This window comes from Rhinolophus hipposideros (genome assembly GCF_964194185.1).
Source record: "Rhinolophus hipposideros genome assembly, chromosome: 12".
Taxonomy (NCBI): Eukaryota; Metazoa; Chordata; class Mammalia; order Chiroptera; family Rhinolophidae; genus Rhinolophus; species Rhinolophus hipposideros.
Window position 1 is genome coordinate 59358168 of NC_138058.1, and position 23445 is coordinate 59381612.

The 23445-nt window shown below is 40.1% G+C and overlaps 3 protein-coding genes across 14 annotated transcripts in view; 1 reads left to right on the top strand and 2 right to left on the bottom strand.

Moving 5' to 3' along the window:
• On the bottom strand, nucleotides 1-16444 carry GPN1 (GPN-loop GTPase 1). Of its 2 annotated transcripts, XM_081069618.1 has the most exons (14): nucleotides 16187-16444; nucleotides 15033-15126; nucleotides 13479-13518; nucleotides 12606-12672; nucleotides 11876-11913; nucleotides 10128-10206; nucleotides 9835-9929; nucleotides 8803-8848; nucleotides 7995-8141; nucleotides 7217-7299; nucleotides 5903-5942; nucleotides 5187-5277; nucleotides 1880-1987; nucleotides 1-654 (listed from the first exon to the last, which is right to left on the bottom strand). In XM_081069618.1, the coding sequence occupies exons 1-14, from the start codon at nucleotides 16427-16429 to the stop codon at nucleotides 569-571; spliced, it is 1257 nt and encodes a 418-aa protein (XP_080925744.1). In that variant the 5' UTR covers nucleotides 16430-16444; the 3' UTR covers nucleotides 1-568. The 2 variants fall into 2 exon arrangements, with proteins under 2 accessions (XP_080925744.1, XP_080925745.1); XM_081069619.1 differs by lacking the exons at nucleotides 12606-12672; nucleotides 13479-13518 and having other exon boundaries at nucleotides 16187-16327.
• CCDC121 (coiled-coil domain containing 121) overlaps nucleotides 16344-23445 on the top strand; it is a 10616-nt gene continuing 3514 nt past the window's right edge. Inside the window, exons 1-2 of one of the 2 annotated variants that reach the window (XM_081069612.1) lie at nucleotides 16344-16926; nucleotides 17795-19835. In XM_081069612.1, the coding sequence (XP_080925738.1) occupies nucleotides 16469-16926; nucleotides 17795-18722 (1386 nt within the window). In that variant the 5' untranslated portion in view covers nucleotides 16344-16468 and the 3' untranslated portion in view covers nucleotides 18723-19835. Of the gene's footprint in view, nucleotides 16927-17794; nucleotides 19836-23445 lie in introns of those variants that run through there. The other variant, XM_081069613.1, reaches the window with a different exon arrangement.
• Nucleotides 20975-23445, bottom strand: part of ZNF512 (zinc finger protein 512) — a 25760-nt gene continuing 23289 nt past the window's right edge. For all 10 annotated transcript variants that reach the window (XM_081069604.1, XM_081069603.1, XM_081069608.1 and 7 more), the window contains one exon: nucleotides 20975-22988. In XM_081069604.1, coding sequence (XP_080925730.1) covers nucleotides 22680-22988 — 309 coding nt within the window. In that variant the 3' untranslated portion in view covers nucleotides 20975-22679. The remainder of the gene's footprint in view (nucleotides 22989-23445) is intronic.

The window sequence follows — 23445 nt, forward strand, 5'->3', positions numbered from 1 at the left end:
TCGAAAACAAAATTCTTACTCATTGTTTTGCCTACTTTCTTCAACAAACGTGGTGTCTTGTAATGAGCTACCCAGTGTAAAGCACATTTCATATCAACATTGGTTGCCAACGAGATTCCAGTGCCACTCGGGACAAGCTCGTGTCTCCCCTCTCTGCTCTTATAAAAGGAAAGTAACTTGTAGGTCAAGGGCAAGATGCTACGAAAGTAGAGGCTATAGATCCAGCCTAATAATAGACATCTGAAGAGAACAATAAGTTCTTTCTATTCCATCTGTAAGCAGCAAAAGTACGTGCGTTCAAATGATAAAGCTTGAAGTTGTACACCTGAAGGAATATCAGCATCCAAAAACAGGTAGAATATCCTTCCTTGCCAAAGTCCCAGGGAAAAGCCAAGGGGAATCGGCATGTACGTGCCAGGTCCAAACGTCTTTTATCCCTCGCTTCATCTAAGCCAGATTTCCCTAGTAAGAGAGGCTGCTATTCTGAACACAATTGTCCTTTATAGTAAGCCCCAATCAAGTAAGGACAGCTTCTTCACAGGGTTCCAAATTTTTGGACTTCTAGAAATTATTTGTTGTTTCTCTTCCAGTACTGTGCCATTGATTCTTGCATAAAATTCTGGAAAGCTGGCTCTTCGTGGCTTTCCTCTGTAACTACAAGGAAAAAAGACAGTCAATTCTTTTTAAACGCTCCCATTAGGTGGATTAGAGCTGCTGTCACCCATCGTCAAGAAAACTACCCTATTTCTAAGAAACTGTTTACTCCCAGAAGCACGCTGTATTTATCATGTTGCCCAAAATGTACAATTTCTTTTATCTGTAAGTGGGGAGAACACCTCCCTCATAAAATAACTAAAATGTCCCACTCCTAAGTATTTTCATCCAAGAGAAATGAAAACATATGTCTACACAAAGACCAATTAATGACTATTTACTGCAGCTTTGTTTATAATTGCTAAAATCTGGAAACAACCCAAATGTCAATCAGGTGGTGAATGTATAAACAAATTATGGTACATCCACATAATGGAACATTACCCAGCAATAAAAAAACCACTACTGATACACGCAACAACATGGATGGATCACAAAAGCAATACACTGAGTGAAAAAAGTCAAATGCAAGTGCAATACTGTGATTCCAATTATATGACATTCTGGAAAGGCAAAATTATAGGAAAAGAGATCAGTGGTTACAAGGAACTTAGAGTGCAAAAGGGATTGAATAAAAATGGGCATGAGGGTCTTTTGGGGCAACGGAAGAACTCTGTATCTTGATTGTGATGGTGGTTACAAGACTATATATATGTTAAAACCCATCAAATTACACACTTTGAAAAGGTGGGTTTTACTCTATAAATTATACTTCAATAAATCTAATTAAAAGAGGCAATTTACATGGTAGCATCCAACACACTGGAGTAAAGAGAGATTTGCTCTTGGTCGTAGCTAGGACCTAAAAGGGTTTTTTCAAGAAACAGATTCTGTCCATAGCCCATAAAACTATGCCACATGGAACCCTTTTGAGTTTCCAGAGCCATTTCTATCCTCAGCGTTACAATCCTTTCTGACTAGTTTAGATCTGAGGCCTCCGTATGTATTCTTAAAACAATAGTTACAATAAACAAAATCCTAGATTCCTCAAATTGAGTTAGGACCCAATGAGAAGACAGAGACTCCTAAAGGCTGTAATCAGCTCAATATTAACCCTTTAGCAGGAAGGCCAGGAACTCTCTCCTGGTGCTGCGTCCTTTACCATCTCCTCTCCCCTATCACTGGCTGCATGCGTAAGGTCTTCTCCCAACAAGAAGCTCCCAAGCAAACGATGTGAGGAGAAGCAGCTCGTCTGCCTTCATGAAGCATCTCAGCCACCTCTTACCTCTGTGGTCAATATCATCACTGTCACTGTCTGCTTCCTCATCCTCTTCATCCAAGGTGCCCCGAGTCAGGATCAAGTCAGAAGGGTCCCGCACAGGAGATAAGCTGTCTACAGAGACAACACCAGTGGCATATCAGAAACACATGCCTCCTCAAAAGGGTGCTTTTGAATCAATAAGTAACTATGATTATAAATTTGACAGGATGAAAGTGACATTGACAAAATGCAGGATCCTACCTCTTTTAAATGTATCGTTAATGCCACTTAACATTTCTATTAGTAGTTTAGTTCACAAACTGCTTTCACCATCCCAATAACCCAAGGTCTCATTTTTAAACTGAGGAAAATAATTCTCAAGTAGCTAATCTTGGTAGGAACGTTTTTACTAACTTACAGCTTGGAAGAGACTATGGTTTTTCTTATGAAGGCTAAAGACATTTGAGCAGATCCAGTGTGCTGGTGAGTCAGTCAAGGGGAAAAATGCAGAGCGGGAGGAAGCTTCCTGATGGAAATTAAGTTCAGAGAGGGTCTGAAGAGAACAGGAGTGAAATACTCTAGAGTGGGGGAGCCAGGGTACTATTCAAAAATAAGAGAGATGGGGAAGAATGGAAAATTGAATATAATAATATAGGCAAATTCCCTATACAGGGAAAGGGAATGAGTGCCGAGCACCAATAACCAGGAAAAAATCTAATCAGATAATTCCTGGGCAGGGGATTCAGCCTGCGGGGGTTGGGCGCTACAAGAACCACGAAGTATGGAAAGCTATGGAGGACATGATTACGCTCTCCCTAGGAGCCTAACAGGTTAACAGGCCTGAGCAGGGGAATAAGGGTGGCTAATAGCAGCAACATCCAAGAGCACAAATCGCAGGTGGCCTATGGCCCTAGGAAATGATGACATGGTGTCTGACAGTCAATGCTTCATTCTGTGACCAATTAAAAATGTCACAGCTATATTTGTGATTTTCCTCAACTAATTTACTGCAACTCCCCCAATCTTTAACAGGTTATTTGAGTACAGCAGACCCTTTGCAACAGTAGACTGAACAGCTGCCATTTTACGTATTCATGAGTGATTCCAAAGGACCACAGCACATAGAAATTTATGTTGTTGAAGTACGTATGCAACTAGGGTGACATGGGCGAGATCACCTAGTGGACCCAGCCAGTTTCCAGCATTTCCCCCTCCAAGTGGCTTTGCTGTTCTCTACTAGACATCTAGCAAGAGCTCTAATGAATAGAACTTCACTCCTTTAAAAGCCAGTCCATCAATAAGTGTGGATGGGTGGAAGTATATATATTTAAATATGAGCACCAACCTAGAAAACCCTAGAGAATCAGTAATAAAACTCAAACAATAAAAATAGTAAAGTAGCAGAATAAAAGACCAATGTACAAAAATTAAAAGCCTTCATATACACAAACATAGTAAGTTAGAAGATATAATGGTACAGAAAAGCCCGTTTTCAATAATAACAAAGATAAAATCCTTGGAATAAATTTAACAAGAAATATGCAAACCCCACATAAGGAAAACACTCCTGAAAGACAAAAAGTAGACCTTACAAACATATTCCTTGTTCTTAGAAAGGAAGACTCAACATAATAGAGATGTCAGTTCTCCCAAAATGAATGAATGTAACACAATCCCAATAAAAATACCAAAAAGCTTTTTTAATCACGCTACATAAGTAGATACTAATGCTCATGTGGAAAAATAAACACGCAAGAATAGCCAGGGAAACACTAAAAAGAAATGAAAGAAAGGGACTAGCCCTAGCAGGTATTAAAACATACTATAAAGCCTGTACATAATTAAAACACCATGGTATTGGCACACAGACAGTCCAGAGAATAAAACAGGTAGTCCAGAATATACCCAAGTACACACAGAACTTGAGTATATGATACCAGTAGCATCTTAGATTACTAAGGCAAAGGCAGACTTTTCAATAAGTAATGTCAGTACAACCATTTATGAGAACGGTTAACAGACCTATATATCTCACACCATACCCAGGAACAAACTCTAAATGTAGAAAATGAAACCATACAAGTACTGGAATAAAACATGAGTGAATTCCCCTTTAACAGAGATGCAGGTATAAACGATTCCCAACTAAGACTCAAAATCCAATTGCAGTAAAAGATAAATTTGACATCAAAACAAAATTAAAAGTTGTACATGGCAAAATAACACCATGAACAGGGCAGTTGACAAAGGGGAGAAAATATGTACAATATGCATCACAGAAAAATGGATTCTATCCGTACTACATTAATGGGTATTAAAACTAGTGAGTGAACATTTGAGTTTTAAAAGGATATTTATATAGTCTCAAAGCTTCAACCCCATAAAATATTTATTATGAAGGGAAAAATAATAACTTTACGTTGAAAAAACCTGGAAGACACCACTTCAAGCAAATGATCAAAGTTAACATCATCAGTAGTGAGACAAATCAAATCATGTGCCTCCTGATATGATGTATGGAAAACAACACAATTTCACTTTTGTAAAATTCTGCCAAAAATACACCACATGAGGAAATATCCTAAAACACAAATTGAAGAACATTCTATAAAATAACTCACCTGTACATTTCAAAAGCGTCAATGTCACAAAATACAAAGAAAAACTAAGAAACCATTCCAGATTAAAGGAAAATAATTATTTTTAAAAATAACGAAGTAGTCATCAACTATCTTGCCAAAGTAAAGCAAAGAAAAGGAAGAAACCGAAGTGATATAGTTTCATTCAACTGTCACGGGTTTGCTTTTCCAAATCACTTTATATACAGAGGGTGCCAAAAAAATGTATGCACATTTTAAGAAAGGAAAAAAATGTATTAAAATTATGCTGAGGGTAACCACTTTGAGCACCTCTTGTAATTGCAGAAATCAAATGTGACTTATATTCATCGTTTGTTATTGGTATATATTATTACAATTTTAATAGTAATACATTTCCTTTCTTAAAATGTGTATACATTTTTTGTCATCCACTGTATATATAAAAGATAAAAATATATAAATGCAAAATGCACATATATAAATATATACATATAAATGTAAATATGGATAAAGTGAATGTGGTAAATACAAAGACAGACTAAAGAACCATTCCAGATTAAAGAAGACTAAGAGATATGACAACTAAATGCAATGCAGAGCCACATAGATAGACCTAAAATATCACCTTTACTTTATCCCTTTCTCTCTCTCTTAAATATGAACGCATTCTTGCTGAGTAGAAATAAGAGCACCCTCCTTTTAGTTCCTAATACCAAGAGACCCTCTAGTACCTGTGGCAGTTCCTGAGTCCAAGGTTACAGAGCCCATGTCTTTCCGAAGGCGTTCCAGTTGTTCTTTCTGCTGCTGGCTCTGTGCACTGGCCTGTAGAGAGAGAAGTACCATCATACGCAGAAAGGAGCTCCAAGTTAGATGCCAGACTTCTAATTAGAGATGACCGATTACACAAATACTAGAGACTACTTAAACATTGAGGCAGGTAAGCGATGACTGATAATGGGAACAGAAACGCTGAGCAGTGTGGGCCCAGATTAGCAGAAGTTCGGGCTGGAGCGCTCTGCAGACTGAATTAGAAGTTTCAGAAACCGGACATAAAAAAATCAAAAGAAGCCTCAAGTAGACACAGCAGGAAGGCTCAGTGATAAGGAGCCCACTGCAGCCGCTGGGGACAGGACACCTGATCACTTGGGATGTGAGTTGTGAAGCCCCTCTCTGTTCCTAAACACAATTCTAGTGGGGCACACTAAGGACTGAGCGCATAAAATAGGAAAAACCTCATTTTTAAAACTTCAAATAAAAATAAGAAAAATAATTAAGGGGCTTTTCTGCATCCAAACAGCATACACAGAAATTTACATTTACACATTTAAATTAAGAAGTATCTAAAAGATACACTGATGGCCAAAACTAAAGTACTATTGGCAGGAGGATCAGAATATGAGATTGCTTTTTAATGACTCTAAAATACACAAACAGCCTCCTCTCTTACCAGTGATTTCTTCAGACGTTCATATTCAGGACGATACTCCCTGGAAGAGAAACACGTTCTAAATTCCTGTGCTTAATAATCTCTCCTGCCCGCCTCCATAGCACTTCTATTTTCATAGGACTCTGACAATAAAAAGAGACCTTACTTCACTGAACATCAGACATAATAAGTGATACCGAGATTCTATCCCTACGGAATTAAAAGCCAAGGTGCTTGCCCTCACCCTGAAACTAGGAAGAAAAAAAGTCTGGCTGCTGGGCTGGAAAGATTAACCCTGGAGACCATGACTGATAAGCTTATCATTCATTTGGATAAACATTTGAGATGAATAAAAGACGCTAGGCCTGTTAGGTCCAGGAAGCCCAATATATAATTATGTGGTTTATCAGGGCAACAATGAAAGTATACAAAACAGAGGCTAACCGGAGGCTGTGAACACGAACACACACACACACACACACACACACACACACACACCCCCTTCTGATGAATCAAAATAAAAATAACGTGTCTGAAAACTACAATGTGGTTGTTAGGATCTTGCTAAGTATGAAGCCAAAGGAACATACTAGTAAGCAGCCCATTAATAGGCTACAGGCTTAAGGAAAAGTATCCACATGCTCTGACTCTACTTTCCTTTAGGAAAATGGAATTCTAGTATTAACCATGACAACTGTTGTAACAACCATTTATTATGAAATGTGCTATGTGTCAGCAATTGCACTAAGTGCTTCAGATGTTTTTTTCTAACAATCCTCACAACGACCTTAGCAATAAATGTTATTATCCCTAATCTACAAATGATGAAAACTTGCTAAGGTCACTCATTTATTAAGTGGAGGAAACAAATCGAACTCATCCCTGTCTGACTCCAAAGTCTATGTTCTTATTCGGGGGTCAGCCCATGTGGCAAAAGGGCCAAAACAAGCCTGCCGCCTAGTTTTATAAAGTGTTGCCGGAACACAAGCACGCCCATTCATTGCCAAATTGTCTGCAGATGCTTTTGTGCTATAATGACAGAGTGGAGCAGTTGCAAAAGAGATCGTATGGCCCACAAAGCCTAAAATATTCTGGCTTTTTACCAAAAAAGTCTGATGACTCCTGTTCTTAATTGTTTAATACCATGAAAATGTTATACTATTAAAAAAAAAAAGTTATTGGGGACTTGTTACCACTAAGCATGGTCAGATCCAGTACACATATACATGGCAAATACATACACTATGCCAAAACATTTTGCCTGGCACAACTACTATCATATCAGAATTGTGGGTTATGAAGAAAGTTATCAGTAGGATTTTCCTTTACCCTCACCTTTCATATTCTTCTGCAGCACTGGTGACTTGCACAAAGAGTTCGTCCAAGCCTGTACCCGCAACAGCAGACACACCCACCACCTGCCGAAAGCAACACTAATGCTACTGAGGAGTCAAATGTCTATTTTTACATGGAAGATATTATTTCATTCAAATGTCATAAAATCTTCATAAAAGAAGTTTCGATACTTCAAGAAGTCTCTGGCAAAGAGTAAAGCTAAAACAAAACAAAACAGCATGCCTACTCAAAAGTCATGGAAATAAGCCTATGGAAAGTAGAGAGCTGAAATAGATAATTAGAACCAAACAAGTAGCAGGACTTTTTATCTATTCCCCATCAAATCAAATCACTGCCTGTTCTCTATAAACATTTGCTTGGGCAATTAACATACTCTCTGCCACCCATGCCCATTTTTGCTTATACAAATCTTACCTTTCCTTCAATGCATACCTCTAATGCTGTATTCTCCAAAATCTCTCATTTCAAAAGTGATCTGCCCTCTCCCCACTATCAGGCCCAACTTCCCATCTTTCTTAAGGTACTTCTCACAGTATATCATGTTTCAATTCTGTGTGTAGTCCTCTCTCCTAACTAGACCATAAACTCTGAGGGCAGGGTCTCTATCTTATTTATCTTTTAAACCTCCAGTTTATAATAGGTAATGCTTTAAAATGTACTTTTCAGAAAGTAATGAACTTTCTAAGAGGATTCAAAGCCAGCCCTGGGGTTAAAAGGTAACCTGAAGAGAGTGTCAGAATGAGAAGAGAAAGTGTACCCTTAGTGAGCTGTAAAACTCATCCAACACCAGGCTCATTGAACGAGTCAGGTTACTGACGTATGTGGTCTCTTGATTCAAAGCATCTTGGAAAGCCTCAAAATCTTGCATCCATTCCACTGCAAAGCTGTGATCAATGATGTCGGTCTGTACCAGAGAGAAGTCAACTGTCAGCAACCAGAGATGCATTTAGACATCAAACAACTTTTTTTTAAGTGGTGACAGGAAAAAGCAATTATTCATAGATTTTCTGTCTCTGCTTCCCCCATTTCCTCCTCCACTGCAATAAGCCACAAAGAGCCAAGACTGTTGTATTGTGTAAATAATTCAATGAAGGTATGTGTTCTCTTGGATGAAGGAGACTCTTTACTATCCACTGCAAGTGACCATGGCCACAGTGGATGCCAGCACATGCCAGGCCCTGAAGTCAAGCAGTCTCTTTTATCCTAGCCATCAACCAACAGGGAAGTTTTGTTTTTGTTTGTTTTGCTACTTCCAATAGACTACCAGTTCCTTTCCCCACTCCCTTCTTCACACAGTCTTGATTCTGAAGGAAAACCTATATGCTGTGGTTGAGGGATTGCTCTATCTAGGCTAAAATAACTTTGGATGAGAGTCAGTGATAAATCTTCATTCAATTTGATTGAATCTTCTTCCTAGAAGTGCTTATGACTTTGTTTCAGTTAAGCTTAAATCTGTTCTCCAGCATCTGAAATAATCCTTTTCACCTACCTAAATCTTCTAATAACACAAGGTTCTGATGAAAAAGAAATACAGCACTGAATCACAACAGTAAAGATCCACTTACTTTATTCATGACCACAATGAAAGGCAGCTTGGTTTTGTACAAGATGCTGAAAATCAAACAGTAAGACATTAGCAAAGGTACTTAATCTTGTTTACCCACTGTCCATCTGCTGGAACCGAGTAAAGAGAACAGAAATGGGTTCAAACTCTAAATACAGGTATTTATTGTTACCCGCCACATATTCTCCTCTCCCAAGAGGCAAACAGTCACCATCATCAAGTAAACACACACACACACACACACACACACACACACACACATACACACAAATACTCCCTCTTTCTTGGAGTAATAATGCTTGGCTACTGATCCTGTTTTCTCAGAGATTTTTCTCACAGAAAACAGGATCAGTAGCCAAGCATTACTACTCCCAACAACCAAACAAACTGTCTTTTAAACAATTAATATGAAAATGAACAAATGCTGTCAGTCATCAGATATCTATTTGGACTAGGATTTCTTGCATCTAATAAAAAGGGACATCCCTAGTCGTATGAGAAGGGACAAATGGTGATGGCTTTTGTGTACCCCCAAAATCAAATTCTCTCAGCTTTAATAATGGTCTGCCGTGCTCCTAGGTTTATTGCATTAACATAGCTTAATGAGCACGTCCTTCCTCTCCTCATGGCGCCACACTTGAGGCAAAGCTATGCATTTTAGAATCATGGATAAATCTTCCTATTCATAATCTCTCTTCGTGTTATACTTTCACTCTCTCTATCATAACACAGTAAAGGAGCTCTATTCTATGTAGACTTAGGTTTCATGCAACTGGGAGCAACTACCAGAAGATTCACATTCATAAACCACCTATTTTTGTAGCAAAGGAAGAAGAGGAGCAGCTGCTGACAGAGAATGCCAGCAGCACATGTGCCCCTTTTCTGACTCCCCAACTTACAACCACTAAACTGAGGCGCAAATGTGAATAAGCACAAATCTAGGGGTAAGCACTCAGGACTCCAAAACAAAAGAGAAGACGACGACTCAAAAACATACCTTGATGTAATATCATAAAAACCAATCATCATTTACCTGCAGGCATAGAGCATATTGGACATGAAGGTCACTGGGTTGGAACTTCTCGATGTGTCCATCACATAAATAACAATAGTTGGAAAAGAAGATGCCTAAACCACAAAACAGTCAAAGCTTTAGCCAGAGGGCTCCTGATCTATACCCCAGACTTTTCCTACTTTCCTTAGCTAGAGAGAACCACTGTAGGCAGGGTGTACAGAGCTTCCAGAACTCTCTTCCATGTAAGATCCCAGGCAATAAAAACAGACTTATCCAATCTAGCTCTCAGTAGTAAGTCCTACAATACTCACCAGGGCCTCGGTGATGATTGTCCCAGAGGCTGACCACGTGAAGACTTCAATCTGTCCAGGTGTGTCAATCAAGACATATCTGAGTCAAGAAAGACCATTAAAGAAGTATTATACTTGTGCAATGCTGAAAATATTCTGTCACACAAAACACCAAACATCTGGTTATCCAAAATTGGGATAGCCTCTTCACACTGCCAAGTCTAACTTCCTCCCATTTCCTTTAAAAGGCACATGCCATTCCCCAGGCTTTGTTCGATGTCCACTATTGATGCTAATGGACAAGAGCAGCAGCCTATACATTCCTGCAAACGATCACAGGGGAAACACGGTGCATTAAAAACAAAAGATAAGCAAAATCAGAATGTAAACCTCTTGGGAAACCATCTGGTTGTTTAGGGGTGGAGGTGGGGAAAGGTGGAGGGGAGGGAGGACTAGAGGGATAGACAAGTGAGAGCTAAAACAGGGTTTCTTCTTGAGGCAATGAAAATTGTCTAAAACTAACTGTGGTAATGGTGGCACAATTCTGTGAATACACTAAAAGTCACTGAATTGTACACTTTAAATAGGTGAATTGTATTGTATGTGAATTATATCTTAATATAAAATTGTTTTTAAAAATGAGCGAAGAATTTGAATAGACATTTCTCAAAATATATACCAATGGCCAGTATATATATTTCAATAAGTACATGAAAAGACGCTCAATATCATTAATCACTGAGGAAATACAAATCAAAACCACAACGCAATCCAACCTCACACCCACTGAGATGGCTAAAATCAAAAACAAAGACATTGACAAAAATGTGAAGAAATCGCAACTCTCGTGCACTGCAGTGGAAATGTAAAATGGTGCAGCCACCAGGAGCTGGGAGAAAGGCACAATAGGGAATGACTGCCAATGCGTACGGGGTTTCCTTTGGGGATGATGAAACGTTCTGAAATTAGATAGTAGGGATCAATACACAATTTTATGAATATACAAAAAACCCACTAAATTGTATAGAGTGCACTTTATGCTATGTGAATTTTCTCAACGAATCTATTAATTTAAAAAACTACCTCTACTATGAGCCCATTTTTGTAAAACACCTTATCCATCCAATCCATCCATCCTTCTATTTATGTATATATTCACAGAAGCAGGTAGAATGATAGTCATTGATAATAATAATCATAGTTATTTCTAGTGGGAATCTAGTGAATGATAGTTTCATCTTTTAAATATTATGTATGGCTTAATACTCTAGTAATGAGAATATATCCTTTTTTACAAAAATAATGAATTAGCGTTCTTTTTTTTTAAAAAAGCAAACCTATGAAAAATTGAATTGTGGGTGATAATAAGAACAAATATTTTATTTTGATACTTTTTAAATAAAAAACAATTATTCTCTCTGGTTTATGTAAATTACATTCATTGAAACAAGGGGTAGAAAAGTGTTTCAGAGACCTGAATGCCAACAAGAATGGTTTCCCAAGAGGAAGCAGGAGGCAACTGAATTTGGACAGTTTCAAAATATCTCCTAAGAAGCCACGGGCATATACCAAAGTAATTGAGGGTGGGATACTACTAAATATAGCTCTACACAGCAGCTTAATGATTTTCTTGCCTAGCTTTTTTTCACATCTAAGTTGCATCTCAGTCTACACCCTTTCAGAACTTGATGCGATCCCGAAATCCTTCATAAAGCCTAGGATATGTCCGCTACAGAGTAATAACATGACACTAAAATGAAATCACTTACTTATACATGTTCTGGGCCTTCTCAATAAATTTCATCACCTAAAAGAAAAAGAGAGCAGTTGTAACAGGATCTAATTTCAACACAAAATCACAGGGCCTTGTCCAGGGTGGCCTGCCTCCAGCTATTGAATCTTTGTGTTCTCAATCTTAGCACCAACCAATAAACTCACCGAACCAAAGAAACACCGCCATGTCAGCGCTGCAACCCCCTGAAGCACAGAGCAAGGACCTGAGACACTGAAGATTTGATCTACCCCTGTTAAGTCACTTCTCCTGCTGCTTTGGCAAAATGCTAAAGCCTGTCTCATGGAGTGACAATCAGGGCCAACAAAACAGGTGAGAGAAAACCTAAACGACGACAAGTACTTGTCACAAGTTAAAAGTCCCATTATTTTTCCATTCCGTGCCTGCTAGCCCATCTCATACAGCCCTTTTCCTATCCCTCTACTCCATCCTCAGGGTAACACTACAAGCCAATGACAGATCAAGAAATGAACTTAGGTCTCTTGGATTTTTGTATCACTGGCTGTCACAAATATTAAATGTGAAGTGTTCATAACTCTCATCATCCTCTCGTAACCTACTTCTCTGTCTACCAAAATGCCTACTTATTTTCTATATTTATATCCCTGTTTATTGCCCTTCTTTCACAATGTTATCAAGCTAAGGCATTTCAGAGTCACAGGTTTTCACACAGTCATGCCTACGTAAATAAAAACAGACAGACATACCTGATCAAATCTGGTAGCAAAGAGATTGAGTGAGGTCACGATGCCACCATTGGGCCCAAGTCCGTATCTAGACACTAAGTTGAGGATTTAAATTGCTTATAGATCAATTTAGAAGATAAAGCTACACCTAGTATATCAGTCACACAAACAGCATTATATTAGTGGTCCATTACTGGATACTGGCAAGCTAATCCTTGACTGTTATATGCCACACAACCTTAACTTCATAGGGAAACATTCATCATCAAAGTCTTCCTCATTTATTTATTGCTTTAGGGATGGCCAGGCAAAATGAAGAAATTAATTCACCAAAACGTAATAGATGTGTCATGCAATGACAGCCTGCTGGCATTAGCAGTTAAGGTCATCTATATAAGGCTCCTTGCTCTGACCCTCAATCAAGCAACCTGCTGATTATAATTAGTCTTCTGACCTAAATTTACCTATAGGGAAAGTATGTATTTCACACAGGAACATATTTAGAGTTGACTATACTTAACCTAACCTACCCATTTCTGAGTTTCCCAGTCTGAAAAGGTGGTGACCAATGGATGCTCTAAGGCAATACTACTTTCTGGAATCTAGGCACACTACCAGCTAGCGTCTCATTCTGAGCTCTCTACAACAGCCTGCAATCTAGGAAGATGGTAAGAAAACTGAAAACACAAGCTAAAACAGTGTTTCTAATCACCTACAATACTTCTCCCCACATCCATCTTCCATCCTCCTAATAAAATTACTTTGAAGCAATCAAATGCTTTTGTTAGTATATTTCACATGGAAATGCAAAAACACTCTTTCAAAGCCACAAAATATACAGACGGTAACTACCCAGACATGAGTCAACACCAAAGTAGATGTAGAAAAGGATACTGTTTCATGACTTCTTTATACTTCACAGTATCACGAATATCTGGGAGGAAAGAAAGAATTAACTGGAATTCAACATATATGAAATAATATAGCATGAGACCCTCCACCAATAATATTCTAAGCAATAAGTCTCTCAAGTCATTTCTGCTTCCTCTGAGGAAAAAAAATTAAGTTTATCCCTAAGCATCTGAGTTACTTTTTAAATTTCTTTCCTAAATTTTTAAGCTAAGATCATTGAACTGTGATGGCAAAAGAAGCAAAATTTTGAAGAGAAGAATAGAAGGGCCTGTACCTTCTCTACCAGCAAGAAACTGAAACTAGACTCTTAGGATTCTCTTGTCAGCATTGTCTTCTACTAATTTCCCCAGCTTCACACTGGTTTCCTTTCTCATAAAGGATAACTGTCAGGTAACCCAGGAAGAATGTTGGGCTAGGAGCTCTCAAGTTATGGTAGAGACGGTCAGAGACAAGGAGAAGATTTGTGCAACTTAAATACCTTGTCAGTGATCATATGCATAGAAAAAGGGAGCTGAATCAAGAAAAAAAAAAGTTTATTTCTTACTAATTCCCTACTGGTAACAAAGGTAATGCAGACATGATTTTTTAAAAAAAGAATGAATCTGTCCAGTAATATCTAACTAAACCTATCCACCAGTCTGTAAACCTACCCCATCAACTATTAGAATTAGAATTCCATCCTTTGAGTAAGATGAACAATTTTTCCCCAAATTCTTCTCAAAACAATCTCTGCTTCTTGATACAGGCCCTCCTTTATTAGTTTGTGCAGGGTACAAGCAGCTTAATAGGTTTAAGAAGAAGTAAGAAAAGGATTAGCACACAGTGATAGTCTAGAAATCAAGAAACCTAGATCCTATCTAGAATCATGACATTGGATCACATCCATTCTTATTTAGAGTCACAGATTCCTCTTAAAGTCTTATGATAATTGGGAAATTCTCCCCAAAACAATGTACATGTGCATATATACACGCATTTTCCCATGTAACTTTGAGAGCAGAAGCAAGGTTCCTACAAATCAGTAAGTGAACTACCACACAAAAACCCTTATACTCTAACTTTAAGAAACTAAAAAGGTATTATGTATGTATCAAAGCCTTTTGAAGGGTTTATGGCCTAGAAGTGAGAGGACCGACTGCCTGTCACTTCATTTTCCCAAATAACAACAGCCTGACACCCTAGGGTCAGAAAGAGGGGAGAAATAATGCTGAGTGGTAAGGAAATACATTTGGGAAAGGGTAAGGGGTAAACAAAGAGAAAATGTGAATAAGGGAGAAGCCTGTTTAGGGATTCTAGTAAATCCAAGCAAAGGAGAGTAGATACTGTGTTTCCCCAAAAATAAGACCTAGCCAGACCATCAGCTCTTATATCATATTATATAAGACCCGGTCTTATATTAATTTTTGCTCCAAAAGACGCATTAGAGCTGGTGGTCCAGCTAGGTCTTATTTTTGGGGAAACACGGTAGTTTAGAAAAAAATGAAAGCATTGAAACTGGCAAGCTGGAGGCTTTCCATTCTGAGGCAGTTTACTTACCAATATTGGCAGGAAAGGGAACTTCATGCACAGCTGGGTCCAGGTTGATCACATAAGGTGGAGAGCCTTGGCAATGCAGGTGTCCCGTGAGCCTCTGCAACAATATGGAGAGAGGGATTGAGTGAGACAAAGAGGGCATGATAAGGGGACAAAGGACATTTCCCTCATTCTGAAACATTCACTTCCAACATTGAACTCTGTTGAAATGCTACCTTTCTTCATTACCCACTTAACAGAGCCTCCCCTACTCTTGATCATTTACTTGTTTTGTGTGGGGGTTTTTTCTATCACCCCCAGTATAACAGTAGTTTCCTGAAAGCAGGAACTTTGTCAACCTCATTTTCACTGAACACGTACAGAATATTTATAAGAGTTTATTTGACAACAATTACCAGGAAACAAGATCTCAGATTCTCCTGAGAATGGCAGTTTTGCAGCTTCTTTTATGCATTTGGAATTAAGGAGGTAAACATAAAGTTATTTTTAAATAACTAAAAGTGGGAGAGGGGAGGGTGTCAGATTATAGGACAGTTAAGATTACATGCTCTCTCGAAAAAGAGGCATTTCAAAGGTGTGTTGTTAACCAACCTAGATGCACAAAAACAAGGGACAGAGCTTGCTTAAGGCAAAGATAAACCTTTTACTAAAGCAGTGATATACCTGGGCCATCACTACTCACCACGACCTGCCCCGTTAGGAATTTATGATCAGATCACCCTGTAAAGTTACTTTCAGTTAGGTTTATTACAGCACCCCTTTTCCATCCACATCTAAAATATTATATAATAGGTATGCAAGAATATGTAATTCTTTAGCAATCTACGCCGAAAGTCTGGGTGGTAGCACTGTATTAACCACTATTTACTTGTAAGCCTCTGCCTCCCAGGAGTTGGCAATATTATCGCTAAAACAATTCCAGTACAACTACTTAAGTTGTACCAAGTACTATGCACCGACAGTGTACAAAAGAGAGCGTTAATTAACCCAGGCTCAGGTCCGAGACGGCTTCGTTCAGGAAGGAACCGGAGATGCTGGCAAGTCCCCAAAGCCACGCGCTGGTCCCCTCCAACACCCCCGAGCCCTCCCTCCCATTCTCCCACCCGCCACAGACAACCTCTCACGCACACCAACTACGCCCGCGCCGTGTACGTCACCTGTACAAAAGTGGTTTTCCCAGATCCCGCCATTCCCAACACCAACAAACACACTGGGGGCCGAGGACCCCCCGAAGCCTGCGGCGCAGCGGCCGCCGCGGACGCCGCCATCTTTCCCCTGGTCCCGCCCCCTCCACCACAGCGACGCAGCGTCGCTAGAGAGACTTCCGCAAGGTGCCGGGCGGCGAACGGCGGTAGAACCGCACCAGCCAGAAAGGGAAGAGCGAACGAGCGCCAGAGCATCTTCCTGTCCCGACCTGGCTCGGGAGCCAACTAGTGGCAATGGCGGGGAAGTGGAGACTGTGGGAGGAGGACCGGAGTGGGCCAGGGAAGTTGGAGCTCATGGTCGAAGGGTTGGGCCTGGGAAGGGCACAGCTCTGGTTCCCATGGAAACAAGAGGACCTAGGATCCCAAGGGCAGGACCCCCACACTACGAAAAAGAGAGTGCGTTTCGCTTTTCGCCCACCAGGATCGGGGAACACAGCCGCCCGAGAACCGAAGGCTAAGGTTTATTCGGCGGAAGTTAAGCAGCCCAGGGCTGGACCGGCCAGGACTGGGGACCTACGGGGTTGCTGTGCAGCGCCCAGACCCGTTGAACACAGGCCCGAGACATTGCGAAAACTTTCCTCAGCGGGACGCCGTATCCGTGTGTCGCAGTCCCCTGACACTAGCTTCTTGGCAGCCACCCTCAATGAACTACATCTAGACCTTGGGGGTAAACGCTGGGATTCCTGTCGCAAGTAGGTACTAAAGGAGCGCTTCCCTCCAAGGAAGCGTCCTGGGAAACGGAAAAGGTGGTGCAAGAGCCGAGACATTTGTTCCTGCTCCCGACCACCGAGTATGTGCTGGTGGCCCTTTGTAGTTGTTAACTAAGTCATAGATCTAAGTTTCACACCTTGGCTGGCTCTGCCACTTGCTAGCGGTGTAAATCGTGGCCAAGTCATAAATTCCCTGAACCTGTTTTCTCTTTAAAATTGAGATAAGTGGGGATGAGGGAGGTGAGGGGATTAGAAAGCACAATCAGTAACCACAAGATTGCTGTCAGGATACGAAAGACAATTGGGGAATAGAATTAATAATGTAAAGATTTTATAAGGTACCCATCTGATGGACACTTGTCTTATTAGGGAGACGGCTTCATGGACGGTATAAATGTCTGACCACTGCAGTGTACACCTGAAGCTGAATAATAATGTCAATTATAATTATATGTATGTATGGTCACAGGATGTGGAGCACAGCATAGGGAATAGAGGCAATGGAATTGTAACAGCTATATATGATGTCAGCGGGGTAGTAGATTAGGGGAGTGGGGGTTATCACTTTGTGAGGGGTGTCTATTACATTGTTTTGTACCCCTGAAACTAGTAATAAAAATGAGATACCTTACAGGGTGGTAGTGAATGCATATTGTAAATTGTAAAGTGCACTCCCTCATTTTTACCCAGAGCTGTATCATACCCCATGCCTTGCCTCCTCGCAGTGTCACAAAAACAATAAGCATTCAAAATATTTTCTTGTATGAATTAAAGTACAATTGTGCATTTTTTATTTCCTAAATTTTAATGAAGAACTGATGGGGGAATGTCTCACTTGTTCTTCCTTCAGGTTTGTTGAGGACTCCAGTGGTCCCCCTCCACAGTATCTTAGTTTAATAAATAATTTTTTTGAGCCAGAGAAGCTAACAATGGCACCGATGGGGCTTAAAGAAACGGCAGTGGAAATGATGACACTGGACAAGCAAATAAAACAAGCTCAAATTCGGCAAGAACCGCTAATGAAGGAAACTTGGCAGCTACTCACTGAAAAGTTACATGTCCAGGCTGAAAATAAATTCTTTCTGGAATACCTGACCAACAAAACTGAGAAGTATAGAAGGCAATTTGAGAAGCTGTGGAACAGCTATTTGCAAAGAAGTGGGGAGGCTGAACGAAGGAAAAAAGAATCAGCCTCCAAATATGCAAAACAAACATCAGAGCTTAACACAGAGCTCTTGCAGAAGGGCAAAATCCAATCTGATTTGAAGCAGCAGTTGCAGGCACTGAGGGACGTTTCACTATTAAAGGAGAAACAGGAGAGAGCAATGCAGACATTAGAGGAGGAGAAAAGGAAAGTCCAAGCTGAGACAACTGCAAAGAAACAGGAAGTCCAGGTCCAGTACCTCCAGGAAAAAGCATTACTAGAGAAACAACTGAGTGAGCCAGACGTGAGGCAGTTGGGAAAGGGAAAAGGAAAGGAGCTTAACAGGAAGATCCAGGCCTTAGAGTTGGCAGCAGAGAATTATACTTTTGAGTTCTACCGCGGTGTCCGCAGAGAGAACCAGCAGTTACAGAAGGAACTATTGCAGCAAACCTGGCAATGCCAGAAGTTGGAGACTACTCGAAGACAGTTCAAAACTCAGAAGCAGCAGCTGCAGCAGGAACAGTGGTATGTGGAGGGCTTAATCCGGGGGAGGCAACGACTGCAAGGCATGCGCCAAAAACATGCGCCCTCCCATAGGCATCAAAATCAAGGATTAACCCACAGTAATTCCTAAAATTCGCTGATTAAACGGGCTGGAGCAAGTATTCTTAGGTGCTGCATAAACTTAGGAAGGCTTTTAGATCTCATTGCTATGGTAAAATAGCCATCATGATGTTTTAGTGTGAAGGTTGGCTAATGAAGATCTGTCTACTTTTTGCTTTGCTATGAAGGAAATTAAATAGGGTGATGTTACAGAAAGTGTGTTCAGGTGGAAAAGACCTCTGAAGTGAACTTTAGTTTGAGACTTGAATGATAAAATGAAGTATACAATGCAAATGGGGTAAAAATCATTCCAGGCAGAGGGAAGAGTGAATGCAAAGGCCCTAAAATGGAAATGAGCTTGGTAGGTTCAAGGAACAGAAAGGTAGTGTGGCTAACATGTTGTTGGGGAATAATAATCAGAGAACATGGGTGGAGCAGAGGAAGATGAGGCTAAAAGGTCAGCAGTAGGAACACAAAGAGCCTTGTAGAACAAGGAAAGGGAGTGACTTATTCTAAGTGCCCTGGGAAACCATTAGGCTTTTAGCAGGTAAATGAAGTCTGATTTACAGTTTTAAAAACTCACTACAACCTTCTTATGTGGAGTGAATCCACGCTAGTAAAAAGCAGAAAAAAACAATTAAGAAGATCCAACTGTAGTCTAGGCAAGAGTTGATGATGGTTCCAACTGGGATCATAGAAATAGAAGTGAACACATGGGGGGAGCAGACTCTTGGGTGAGGGGAAAAATCAAAGGTTAAGATGAAGCAGAAGAAAATGTTCTGAACTTTTCCCTTTGAAGGAGGTAAGCGGAATATATTTTTTTGATTGTTAACTGATTTTGAAAATGAAATATTTTAGACATACAAAAAAATATAAAACTATGACAAACTTACTATACACCTTAAGAAATAAGAACTTCCAAATTCACCCGTAGTCCCTCTGGGTGCCAGCACTATACTAAATGTAGTGTTTATCATTCCTGTGCATGTTTCCATACTATGTTTATATATATTAAAATACAAACATATACTAAATATAAATGTGTATATACTATACTTTTATATTTACATATATCCATAAACAATGTAGAGCATTTTCGCGTGTTTTTAAATGTTATAAAAATGGTACACTTGATGTATTCTGTAACTTGCTTTTCCCAGACATTATTTTTGAGATATACTCATGATACAAGAAGCTCTAGTTAATTTCATAGCTGTATAGTGTTCTACTACAGGACTACGTCACAATTTGTCCCTTCTCCTGATGATGGACAATTAGGTTATGCATTAGAGTAGGTTAACAGAGACCCAAGAATGTATAATGTCTCAAATACCAGACTTTTATTTCTTGCTCATCTAATATAGTCTGATAGATGTTCCTGGTTAGCAAGTAGTTCTTCACGGAAGTAGTCTTCAGAGAGTTAATGCTCTTCCTTTTTGTGTCTGCCATCCCCCACAGCCCATCATCATATGCATCTAACCCACGGGAAGGGAAAGCAAGCATGAAGTACACTCACTCACTTAAAAGTTGTAGCATGGCAGTGACACACGTCACTTCCACTCACGTTCCACTGGAGAGTTGGCTTCCCCTTCCCTGCGGTGAATGGCTGGGAAATGTGGTCTAGCCATTTGTTTTACAATCCTGTAATTTTGCAAGTTGAGTGCAGATTTTGGTGGACAGCTAGTAATCTCTACCTCACATTGTTTCCAGTATCTGTTATAAACTGTACTGCAGTAATCACTCTTGTTTATGTCGCCTGGCAGACCTGGGCAAGAGGAGTTTCTCTATATATACCTAGAAGTGAAACTGCTGAGTTTTCGGGCATATCTTCAATTTTGCTAGCTACCGCCAAATCATTTCCCAAGTGACTGAGTTAACATTCCAAACCATGCATTCAAGTTCACATTGTTCCAAAACCCAGCGGTACCTGATACTGTCAAACTTAAGTTTCTGCTATTCTAATGAATTTAAAAACTTAAAAACTCAATAGTATGATCAGGATAGTCTATACTGAGTGCTGCTGATCACTGGCCTGATCAGAAAAATGAGTGCCTACAAGGACCATGGATGAGATTGGGCGAGTTTCCTATACTAATTCACTTTAATAGCAAATTATTCATTTTAACCAGCAGATTTCAGGAGCTCAAGAATGACTGAGACAACTGCATTTGGTACTTATTTTAAACTCACTCCCATCCCTAGCCATCGTCTTACCTCCATACACTGTATCAGCAAGGAGTCAAGTAGCAGGTCGGAGTCAATGAACAACTGGAAACATCAATCTAACGGAGATTTGTTTATTTCTTTTGTCATTGCCAAACATTTCCCAAGTCTTACTCACCAGAAATTAACATAGTTTCTTCACTTCTCCTCCCTGACAATCCTTGTCTACTGAAAGGGCTCTAAGGGCACAAATGCCAATGAAAATATAGAGTGGATCAATCACACCATGTCCTTCACTTGTTTCAAAATTACCTATTTTGGCAATATCCAAATAAGGTTTCAATGCTGCCTTATTTGAAAGTGGTCTTCACAAAAGCCCACGTTTAAAAGCTATCTGGGGATCACACAACAGTTAGAGTGGTAATAGCCTTTCAGAATTTGAAAAGGTAGTACTTGTCAATATCAGGGTTAAGGGTCCCTTTTTATATGGCCTATGCCACAAAAATTGGCAAGAATATGTAAGACTAATATGTATGGTAAAGGGAAGGAGAATCCAGAAACACGACAACAGAGCTGCTCTAACTGATGGTCCAGAGCAAGTCAGCCTCAGAGAGAAACAGCCCATTAGACATTACCAGGTAGGCATGAGGTACAGAAAAAGAACATTTCTTTCCAACTCCAGATAACTATCTACATCTGGTGTCAAAGTCTCAGGATATAAAGAGGATAGAATACATAAAAGAGGATAGAGGACAATATTCTCAGAAAATTCAGACAAAGGTTGACTAAAGGGAGGGTTGAGGACTTGGCAGGGTGTAGACTAACGAGGGAGATCAAGTCCAGGAGGGAAGGAACGTGACCTTGGCTACCAATCTTAGTGGGATTACCAGGAACACTGGGGTTCTGTGTCAAAACATCAGGGGCAATCAATGTGGCATTTCTCAATCCTTAAAGCTGAGGGAGCAAAACAAACTTTAGGAGGGCACTGATGATAGCGAAAGATGAGACCTCTAGCCCCAGGAAAGCTAAGGCAGTATTTATTGCTTCTTCTAATTTCTTCTTTCCAGTCATTGTAATGTTTGGGACACATTACTCCCAACGCTGCTTTTCATGCCCATGGGTCTAGTTAATCACTGCAACTTTGGACACACAAAACATTTCCCAGTAAACTAGTGTAGGGAAGTTCTAGCTTTTTCATCCTAAGTCCATTTTCTTACGTTCAATCCTAAAACCATACTGAAAGAACAAAACAGCCTCCACACAGTTTGTTTCGCAAAGAGACAGGGTAACCTTATTATATATGAGTGACAACATTTCCAGCTTCTAGGCTTGTTACATCACAGATACAAAATAATTCATCAGTGTGGTTTTTAAAAATTAATTTGGAATTGTTTTATAAGCTAGATGATGTTTTGTGACTACTAAATCAATGGAGTTTCCAAGAACATTCTACACCCCAGGAAGGAAAGGACAACCCAACAGGTTTCTTAGTCTTGTATAGGGCAAGAGGGGCCTATAGTTGGCCTTAAAAGCGGGATCTTTGGGCAAGATAAGAGAAAAACAAGAGGACTCCAATGAGGAACAGCAGGAAAATCTACCAAAAAGGGTGGTAGTGGAGGGGGAGGGGTGTCAAAGTGAATAAGTAGGGAAAACAGTGACATTTATACAGGAGGAAGGAGCTGAGACAGTCACAGCCTCACACAAACAGCTGAACGAGTACATTTGTCTTCACTCAGCGCTCCCTCTGACCCCGTCGTCCCAGCACAGGTCCCTGTGACAATAGCAATCACATCCACTCTCCTAGGAGCGCTTTCACACTGACTGCCTATTTCCTTCCTCGTTTGTGATTAGTCTTTGGGGGCTTTCCTTTCTGGAACTGTGCTGGCACTGGCCCCTGCTCTGGTTCTTTACAGGAGGTCGACACTAGCAGTTCCTCATTATTCCTCCTCTGATCCTTCCCTACTCTAAGACTCAGCTCTGCCTCAGGAAGCTCGATGCCAGCCTGCTGCCGCCTTCTGAGAGACCGTCGGCTCCTGTGCTGCTGCCTCCGCTTCTCTTCTTCTTGCTGCCGCTGCTTTATCTTCATCAGCTTTTCAAAGCTTTTGGTGGTTGTTGGGTTTACAACAAACCAGTCCTACAGAGGCAAAACAGAAACAGCATCCAGTCAAAACACAGTGGAGAGCATGAAGAAGGGGTATGATAGGAGTTTTTTAAGAAGGCATGGTTAGGGCAGAACACAATGAGGAGGAAACAAACATGACACCATAGTTTAGAACTCTGTATTTTAAATTGGAGAAATTCAATTCAGAGCAGTCATTATATTGATTGTGTAAGACCTGATTTGGGGTACTTCAGTAAGTGATCTACAAAGTCTTTACTTAGCATCATCCTACCCATTTACCTCCTCTGTAAAACTCTCATGAGATGTAAAGCACTGGGCCATAGATTTTTATTTCATGAGAGTATAGTGGTTAAGAGTATAAATTTTACAGCCAGACCACCTGGGCACAAACCCCAGCTTCGTTTCTAGCTCCGTGACCATGGGAAAATTACTTAACCTCTCTGGGCCTCAGTTTAAAAATTAACGGTTG

Excerpts from the sequence above, each read along its gene's own strand:
- GPN1 (XM_081069618.1), bottom strand. The coding sequence starts at position 16,429 with ATGCTCTGGCGCTCGTTCGCTCTTCCCTTTCTGGCTGGTGCGGTTCTA. Across the intron at positions 12,673-13,478 it reads TATAAAGAAGTCATGAAACA|ATACGGACTTGGGCCCAATG; the intron begins GTATCCTTTTCT and ends CTTAGTGTCTAG. Across the intron at positions 11,914-12,605 it reads TTGCTACCAGATTTGATCAG|GTGATGAAATTTATTGAGAA; the intron begins GTATGTCTGTCT and ends TTTTTCTTTTAG.